Raw genomic sequence first — 9,215 nt, 5'->3', positions numbered from 1 at the left:
CCACCCTTTAATCCTGAGGTTCATCTGCCGGGGCCAAGCACGCTTGGACGGTGGCAGCGAGGTCCTCAGGACGTAGATGGATTGCCTTACAGGGCTAACGAGCTCCATCTGCCCGGGGAGGGGCCCCGACCGGGAATCGAACCCGGGTCTCTGCAGTGACAGTGCAGTGTGTTTTCCTCTACACCACCGAGGGCTCCCATATCCATCAGTACTGCACGACTGAAGGAGGAAAAAAACTTCTGTTTAGAAGGTGGGCAAGCAAAATATTTTAATCAGGAAGCTCAGTTGCAGTCAGACAACTGTTTGGGAGCTGACACAGCCTGGAGTCAGCACTGGTAGCAATTTTCCCCTCTGGCTGCTTCCATAAAATCAAGGCAGCTGTGATGCCTATTGCCTGCCCTCCTGAACCCCTCAGGGTTTCTGGAGTCTTCTCACAAGCATATAAGGAGTTGTTGCTACCGCAATTATCCCTTATCTGTCAGCATCCTGTAATCAAGAGGGTATTTGATTTGTATTTGTCTATGTACAGACACAGATCACTGAAAGAAATCGGTTTTCTTATTTCACTTATCATACAGATGACTATAGGCACATGGAGGAGGTTGTTCAGTTTAATTTGTAGGTTCATATGTTTACAAAGAAGCTGAGCGCAAGCAGAAGTCTGTTCTTAACTCTACCATAGTTCTTCATTGTATGATCACATCCCAGTAACTAAACCTGACAGCAGCAATATGAGCACCAACAGATGAGGTGGGCTTCTCTCCAAATGTGCAGAAAAAAAATAAGAAAACAAAATGCCTAAACCAAGTAAGTGACTATTAGGAAAAATCAGCAATTCTGCCCATCTGTTATGGTACATAACAGATGGATGCCCATCTTCTAGCTGTTTCTTTCTTTTTCCTTGGTGTCTTTCATAATACCTTGTCTCTCCCCCTTCTTTCCACTGGACCTTGTTCTTTACTTTCATAAGTTCAGCAATCACACTAACAAGGACTCCTCCTGTGATTTGTCATAACCTATTATGCCAGTTTTCTAGTGGCTACTTTGCCTCCAGCTTAGAAAACCATACTATATTACCACATTATAGTTAGTTCCCTGTCAGTTTAATATATTCAGTTAATATTTCCATTAAACTCAATAAGTATTTACTTAATATATTTTTAGAAAAAAGAAATAACAGGGCATGTACTTCTAAGTTGCTTTGGTTATCAAGGCATGAAGCTCAGGGGTCAGACTATACTAAACTTCCACAAAAATGCAGTAATTTCTTTGAAGTGTGCTCTCTGGAGTAACTTACTGGTGAAAGAAAGTAGAATGTAAATATTAAAAACAAGGAAAGATAATTATATGAAGTAGACATTGGTAAGTTTTGGGGTGCAGCAGATAAATCCATGCTATTCTGATGAAGCAGTCAAATCATCTCATTGCCAACTTGGAAAGATCAAGACAGTAGGGGAGCTAGAACAGAAGTCCAACCCAACCACAAGTGTTAGTGCACTGCTCATGCTGACTGATGCAGTTCCACAGTAAGACACTGCTTAATGTAATGACTGCTGCAGGTGCAGTTACCTGCAGAAGATGGTGGATGTGATTTTAGTTTAAAACTAGCTCCTTCCTTGTCTAGCTGTTCTTATCATAGAATCACAGAATGGTTTGGATTGAAGGGACCTGTAAAGGTCATCTAGTCCAACTCCTGTGCAATGAGCAGGGCCATCTTCAACTCAATCAGGTTGCTCACAGGCCCATCCAATTTGACCCTGAATATTTCCAGGGATGGGGCATCTACCATCTCTTGGGGCAACCCGTTCCAGTGTTCCACTACTCACTGTGAAAAATTTCTTCCTTATATCTAGTCAAAATCTACCTGCTTTTAGATTAAAACCATTATTCCTTGTTCTACTGCTACAGGCCCTACTAAAAAGCCTGTCCCATTTTTCTTGTAAGGCCACTTTAAATACTGAAAGGCCACAATAAGGTCTCCCCAGAGCCTTCTCTTCTCCGGGCTGAACAATCCTAACTCTTTCAGCCTTTTCTCAGAGGTGCTCAAGCCCTTTGACTTCTTCATGGTCCTCCTCTGGATTTGATCCAACACATCTACATCCTTCTTACATCCTTCTTATGTTGGAGGTCTGAGATCTAGATGCATTACTCCAAGTGGGGTTTCACCAGAGCAGAGTAGAGGGGGAGAATCACAGGTTCATGCTGCAGTCAAGACAGCAAGTTGAGTTAATCATCCTGAGACATGTCTTTCAGCCAGATCACAAAAGGCAAGCTAATAATGCAGATTAACAGACCAAAATACCAGTATTAAGTTTGACCTGTCAGAAGAATTAAGCCCCTAAGAACTGCTCAAGTGAAACACAGTTGGTTTCTATGCATAAAATGATAAAAGATCCCTCCATCAAAGGCATGTTGTTCAGACCAAGGCAGGGCAATTTTGGGAATAAACCTGAGACGCCTCCAAGGCTTCCTATCAGAAAGGTAGTGTCACACCTCCTATAGTTGTCACTGCTAAAGAATAGCGAGTACAGCAAGATGTTCTCTGCCCCACACAATACAGTTCATGGATTTCAACCTCCTACTGAGGTACAGGTGAGACAAGAATGTCCTCTCTCACATTAGAGACAGTGAAGTTGACAGAGCATTTTAATAGATGGAATACAGTGATCATGTTTTGTTGTTGTTTTTAAAATAAATCCCCAAAACAGCAGAAACAAAGTTGATGGATTTGAAAAGCATCAATTAGTTGCTCTGTTCGTGCATCCCAGCATTCAGTTTTTCCCCTAGTGTAGCTCACTGTTCTGAGTTTTCTGAGAGGTGTTACTTGTGTATTATGACATACAGTAATTATCCCCTCGACACTGCCTGCCAGGAGGTGGTGTAATACACAGGATGAGCTGCACGATTACTGGCTGCCAGGAGCGTACACAATGGCAATCCAACTTTTAGCACTCCACTAATGTGTAACTAGCTTTACTGTCGGAATGGACTCAAGGTGACTCCCTGGGATGAAAACACTGACTAGCACCTCCATTGGCCCAACTCCGGCTACCGCATAGTTCAAAGACTAACAAAAGCAGCAGAATCTCTCACATTTAACATTTGTAAGCAGACTTGTAGTGGTTGAATTATATGGTATTTCATCCCAGACTGAATGACAAGTTACATTTTCCCTTTGTTAAGCTGGTTTTCATTTTAATTAATGATTTATTAAAAAGTCTGTTCTTTTCTCTGACGAGACTGAATGGGTGGCACAGCCATTTAGCTGAAGTTTACCAGCATTTCAAGTACAGCATCAAATCATCAACTCCTTAGAGAGGTCTTGACTACCCTAAGAAATTTACTGCCAAATATAGAGCAATATGGTGAATATATTCTCCCAGGGAATCCCAGTGCACCTGCTCAGGTACATATGTTAATTTTAGAATAAAGCTAGCTTTACAATATTTGCCTCTTTTTTTGTAGTTTACTGTGATAGCTACTTGTCAGCCTAGCTGTCCTTTTCCATTTGAGATTTCACTGAAATTGTGGGCAGAACTGAGAGGCACCTTCCCTCTTTTGTTCACCAGCAGTTCAGTGTCATTCCTTTAAGGCAATATGAAAACAACAGCACTCCTAAACAAATGAAAACAAATGTTTTATTTACAGGAAAAAATCTGTACACTGTGCATACATAAAAATATACAAAATCATAATAGAAAATATAAAAAGTGTTAAAATGTATACAAACACTGCTTAAAAATGTGACTCCTGTAAAATCTTAAGCTTTGTTATTAGAGTACACATTCATTTAAAAAAATCATCATATAAAATAATTCTCAAAGCTATTAAAAAAGTACACAGTCTATATTTGAATAGTTCAATGACTACACATTATAAGAGTGATGAGATGATATAAAGAAAAGTAAGGCTTTTACACACAACTCTTATTTTAGGAACAAAATTCTGAATCTGATCACTAAGCCAGAGAAAAGACATCTGCAGTGTCAAAATTCATTCAATGATGCAGGTATGCCCAGACATGGGCTACGTTAAATTTCAAACAGTTAAATCAGGTATCTGCTTTGTGCCGGCAAAGATTCAGATGCTTTCTAGTGACAGGCTTCTGAATTATCTACTTCAAAGAACAATTTCATTTATCCATTACACATCAACTTTAGAGAGCATGAAGGGAAAACCAGTAGCCATTTATTTTTGCAGTCAATGCATTTAACACTCCTTTCATGGCACATTTGTGCCACTGTCCAAATGGCGTTTTCCATCCTTAAAAACTGCTGAAGGAAAAGGAAATTAAACCCCCCACTATGGATTGGTCTACAAATGTGTTTAAACTCCTGTTTAAATCAGTCTCTAAAATGACTGTATTCAGTCTGTGCAACAGAGAGTGAGTGTAGACACCTGTTTTCACTTCAGAAAAAACTGTCTTGGTTTTCCTGACTTTGGCAACTTACAGCAAAAAGTTCAGAATTTGGATCACCAAAGAAAGTATCCTGACCAAAGACAAGCAATGCTTAAGTTAAATTTGTACAGTAAGAAAGTAGATTAGAGTGTTTATATCACCCCCCTCCCTCTCCAAGGTACATTCTTTCTTATATGACGTTAATTTCAGTGAATTTACCAGAGTTTTTATGGCATAAAACTGCACAGCAAGGTAAAAAAAAAGATGTAGTAGTTTAATCCAAGGAAGGACTGACTGAACTGTGAGTTTATGCTGTAGTAACCTTCAGAACTATAGAGGAATAAAACAATTTCATGTTTTTTTCTAGCAAAAAGATTTTGGCCCAAAATAAAGCAAAATATTTCATATTTTTTTCTTGAATAAACTGAAGAATACCTGGATTTAACCATCCAAAAGCTGAATGCATAAAATGATAGAGCACCACAAGTCAGAAAAGCTATAGAATTCACAGTGGGGGAAAAAAAGGAGCATAATGAAATTCAGCATAAACTGAGCACATTTTCTTAAGCTGCTGCTGTGTTTCTGGTTTGTTTCAGCTAACTTCAGCTGTTCTCCACAGTACCAGGGCACAGCAATGAGGCTCCATAGTGTTTGAAGGCAACTTGTTCCTGCTTGTCAGTAAAACTCCATAAATTTAAAACCTGCAACAAGTGTGAAGGGAGCAGAGGGGACCAACAGCAGAGGCAATTGCTTGGCTGATGATGCCCCTCACAAGCTGGGTTTGTGCAAACCTCTCTTATTTACAGTGCTGTTTTACTCTGTTTTAGTGTGCAACAGCCACACTGGAGAGCTACAAAGCCATGCCTACATCTTTTCCCCAAAAAACTCCATGATCTTGGTGAGAAAATGCACTTCCTCTAACATTCCTGCATTTACTATATAGGTATAAAACCAGCAGTCGCCCATTATTTTGAAAAGATTCACAGTCCCGTATTGTTACATGCTCACTGTTTTAAATTTACTGAACGCAATTCTTTGTAAAGATCTCTCTGCTCTCACAAGGGATGGGGCCATGCCCATTAATGCAAAAATGTGTGGTGGGCTCTTATGAAAGGGAACAACGCCAATGTCACAGAGTATAAGCAGGGGTGAGGGGAGCACCTCTACAGGTCCTTTATGTTTCCCCTTTATTTCTAACCCTTCCCCACTTGCAGCAAGTGGAGGTGAGCCCTCAGCAGTTCAAACACAAATTTTTTTGCAGGCATTACACATCTTCTCTGGGGTAAAGTCTTTCAAACATTAAGTAAAACATGCTGATATCCTCTTCTTTTTGTCAGAAAACTCTCTCCACTGTCTTAACAGCAATAACTCGTGAACTTGCACTTGTGCCAAAAAACAAAGGAGGACAAAACAAGGTAGGAGAGAAAATGCTCTTTAAGCAACTACAAGGTGTTTGATCAGGTAGACCAGCGAAACATCACAGTGGAAACCAGTGTGGGGAAGCCACACCAGGGATGCTTAGTTTTTAAAGATGGCACCATAAGTTGTCTTCCTCCTCTGTGAGCAAGCATTTGCAGCACAACTCTGCGGCATCTTCTGAGATGATGGTGTACAGCACTCACGTTTGCACTTGTGGAAGGAGGACTGACTGCCATACAATAAGGATACAGCAAAGAAAAGATTTTGGCTGTGAGGGTTTGAATGTGCAGTCCAGTAAATTAAAAATACATTGTTCGTTTTGTAATGTCTCATATCTGGTTCTGCACTGGTATATAAATGATGTAATAAGTAGGTATACTTAGCACTTGTTAGATGAAACTTTATAATTTGCCCTGTTCTGTACAACAGCTATGCTGATTATTCTGACAAATTTTTGAGGGAGTAATACTACATAATCCTCCTGCTCTTGGTAGTTGAGCAATGCAGTTAGTATTTTTCTTCTTTGTGAAAATCAAAGTTAAAAGTGAGTGGTTGCAGGCCAAAGTGATATTCTTTTTTTTCCTTTGGAACTTGAGAATTTCCTGCTTTTTGATTCACTAGTCAAAGAAAGCTAATCAACTCCCTTCCTTTACAAACACGTCATAGCTAACACAGCGTACAGCAGAGAGAGACCTGTTTGATCGCACTGTTCAGACTTTCAATGTTTTGAAAACAGGGTACCAAACATAAGGAAAAATAGATTAGTTCTGTGTAGGTTATCTGTTCCTCAGAAAATTAAGTAACAATGTTATTGACTTTAAGAATAAAAGCTGCCACCATACATAACATTAAAAAGAAATTGGTATGTAATATATCCAGAGTCTAAAGCTAATATAAGTAAAACCTATTCATTTTGGCATGTACCAAAACGACTTATGGACATAACTATCCATACAGCACAGAAGTACAGTTATTAGATCATCTGGACATAATTTTTGTCAGTAAAAATCTTAAGATCATCAGAAATCCCTAAAAGAAGGCTAGGTCCTATGTAAAACACATATTCTTTGTTTTTGAAGAAGGAAATAATCCTTCCAAAAGATCCTTTCAATAATGCTTCCCAAAGAGTAGAGTGAGAGAAAAGGATTTTGTGATTATACTTACACTACAATTGAAGATGAAATAGTCATTAATGTTGTTTGCATTCTTTTGCCTTTCTGTCAAAAGTCTTTTTGTTTAAGTCAAAATACAAAAAATACTTTCAACCACAACCATGCAGCTATTCCTTTCAATGTTTCTTTGAGCTGTTTGCTTTTTTACTGAATGGGCATGAGTAGGATATAGCTGTTCTTTTGTGTACACATGTTCCTGCCAAACTTACTCTAAAAGAAAGAGTACAATTGCGTGGGAAAAAACAAAGCAAACCAAAAAACTGAAATAAAAACCATTAAGCTCCTGCCACTTGGAAAATCTGAAATGGAAGTCTTGGAAAATATGGAAAATAATGTTTTAAATATATTAGCAATTGGGCAGATTTTTCAAAGTGCCTTAGAGAATATTCTCATTGTGTGTAATGAATGAAAATTTTAAACTGTCTCCATATGCAATCTGTAGTCAGGCTTTTTTGCAGGCATTACCACTTCTTCTGTGGTACAGTCTTTCAAACATTAAGTAAAAAACACTGATATCCTCTTCTTTTTGTCAGAACACTCCCTCTACTTTCTTAACAGCAATAAATTATGAATAAGTGACTTTGATTCAGATACCAATGAAACACTTAACAAATAAAGTCTGTATTCCTGAACGCTATCTTTGCTGCAGAAAGGTGATCCCCCTCTATGCTTGCTTTCAGTGTGATGTGTGAGTGTTGCACAACCTCGCTTGGCTTTCTCTGGATCTTCTGTATTGTGCAGACTGGGGGAAGGCAGCATGCCCATCTCACACCTTCCTGATAATCCTTTAGTTTCTCCTCCTAAATGGGTTAAAATATGTTTGTTTTTCTCTAAAGGAATGAGCCATTTCCCTCTGCAGACAGTGTGAGCATGGGAGTCTGGCATTAAAAGCACATCCAGTAGTTTAATGGGTTTGGCTGTGTATACATCCGTCTCTGACTGCGCTGACTTCACTGTCACTGTAAGGCCCCTGTACAGCTGGAGGCCTGTAACTGAGCCTGCATAAGAGCAGGCATTAAAGTCTACTGCACTTAATGACTGCACAGCTTGGAGTAGCAATTACTTCATTCTGGGAGAGTGTGAAATCTTACAAAGCCAGAGGGAAACACTGCATTGTTCAACTTGCCGCTCTGTACATACGTGAACAATAGAGGCTGTTTCACAATGCCAGGTTTGACAGTTAAATAAAGTCATTAAAAAAAATTACAGTCTAGCATATGTGGCATAAGAGAGCACCGACAAATTCTGACAGTCACACCAACAACAATACATTATATTTCTGCCTAAGTATGTCCTTTGCACCTTCATGAGCTAAGCCTTTGTTTTTTTCTGTAACTATTTGCAAAGCAGTAATAAATACTCAGGCTCAGAAAAGAAGTATTTCTCATGCCTGCTACTTAATTACAATTTATAGACTCAAGACTAGATTGGTCTAAGATACGTTTTTTCAAGTATTCTCTTCTTGTTTATAGTACGACAGTAGTACCTTATTGCACATTGTTTCTGAGGGACTTACTTCTACAAGTGTGAGAAATTATTTCGTTTGGGGCACTTGACAGCTTTGAACCCTGGCAAAATGACTTTCCCCTTCCGATACAGATCATCCTGTAAACCTTTGTTCATCCTCTGCACCAAGAGCTTCTCGTAGAGCAGTGGATGGTATGCCCCTAAGGTACAAGCTGCATCGTAGTAGAGTTCGTGGTAGTGACATAGGTCGGTCTGCCGGACTGAAGGGATGTATTCGTACACGTGTACTTCATTACACATGGACATCATGATGAGGATACCTGGAGCAAGAAGTGAAAACAAAAGTGAACCTCAGGTTTCATTTTCCTTGCAGAATTTTCCCTGCAGTCATCCAATCCCTTTTTCCTTTCCCGCTTTCCTTTGTTGTTACACATCTTAAGTACTAACTCTGTAAAACCATTAAGAGAAACAATAGTTCTTTTTATTAGAGTGGCTTTCACTTGTTTCTCATACATAAAGATTTCGATCCCTGTAGAGTCAACAGTCATAAAGAAAGGACAGCAGTCATAAAGAAAGAGTGAAAAGCCTGTAAGGATTTGCATTTTACTATCAGCCTTCTGAGTGGTAGACTGCTCTTTCCCATCTCCCTCCATTTACCTTATGTACTGTCCACAAAACATCCCACACAAGAATCCTTGAAACATCTCTGCCTTATTACAATGTTGGTCTTTCTTAGTTTGGACTTGAATCAATTCAAC

The 9,215-nt window shown here is 39.2% G+C and overlaps 2 protein-coding genes across 3 annotated transcripts in view; one reads left to right on the top strand and one right to left on the bottom strand.

The window, feature by feature from the left end:
- The window catches only part of LOC114066980 (pinopsin-like), a 77,598-nt gene that overhangs the window by 65,104 nt on the left and 3,279 nt on the right, over positions 1–9,215 (top strand). The gene's annotated exons all lie outside the window — the stretch shown is intronic.
- The window catches only part of ST6GAL2 (ST6 beta-galactoside alpha-2,6-sialyltransferase 2), a 51,591-nt gene continuing 46,004 nt past the window's right edge, over positions 3,629–9,215 (bottom strand). For both annotated transcript variants that reach the window (XM_027902108.1, XM_027902109.1), the window contains one exon: positions 3,629–8,777. In XM_027902108.1, coding sequence (XP_027757909.1) covers positions 8,509–8,777 — 269 coding nt within the window. In that variant the 3' untranslated portion in view covers positions 3,629–8,508. The remainder of the gene's footprint in view (positions 8,778–9,215) is intronic.

This window comes from Empidonax traillii, unplaced genomic scaffold (genome assembly GCF_003031625.1).
Source record: "Empidonax traillii isolate 1590-97213 ecotype Southwest subspecies unplaced genomic scaffold, ASM303162v1 scaffold841:size302398, whole genome shotgun sequence".
Classification (NCBI taxonomy): Eukaryota; Metazoa; Chordata; class Aves; order Passeriformes; family Tyrannidae; genus Empidonax; species Empidonax traillii.
This window is presented reverse-complemented; position numbering and strand designations above follow the sequence as displayed.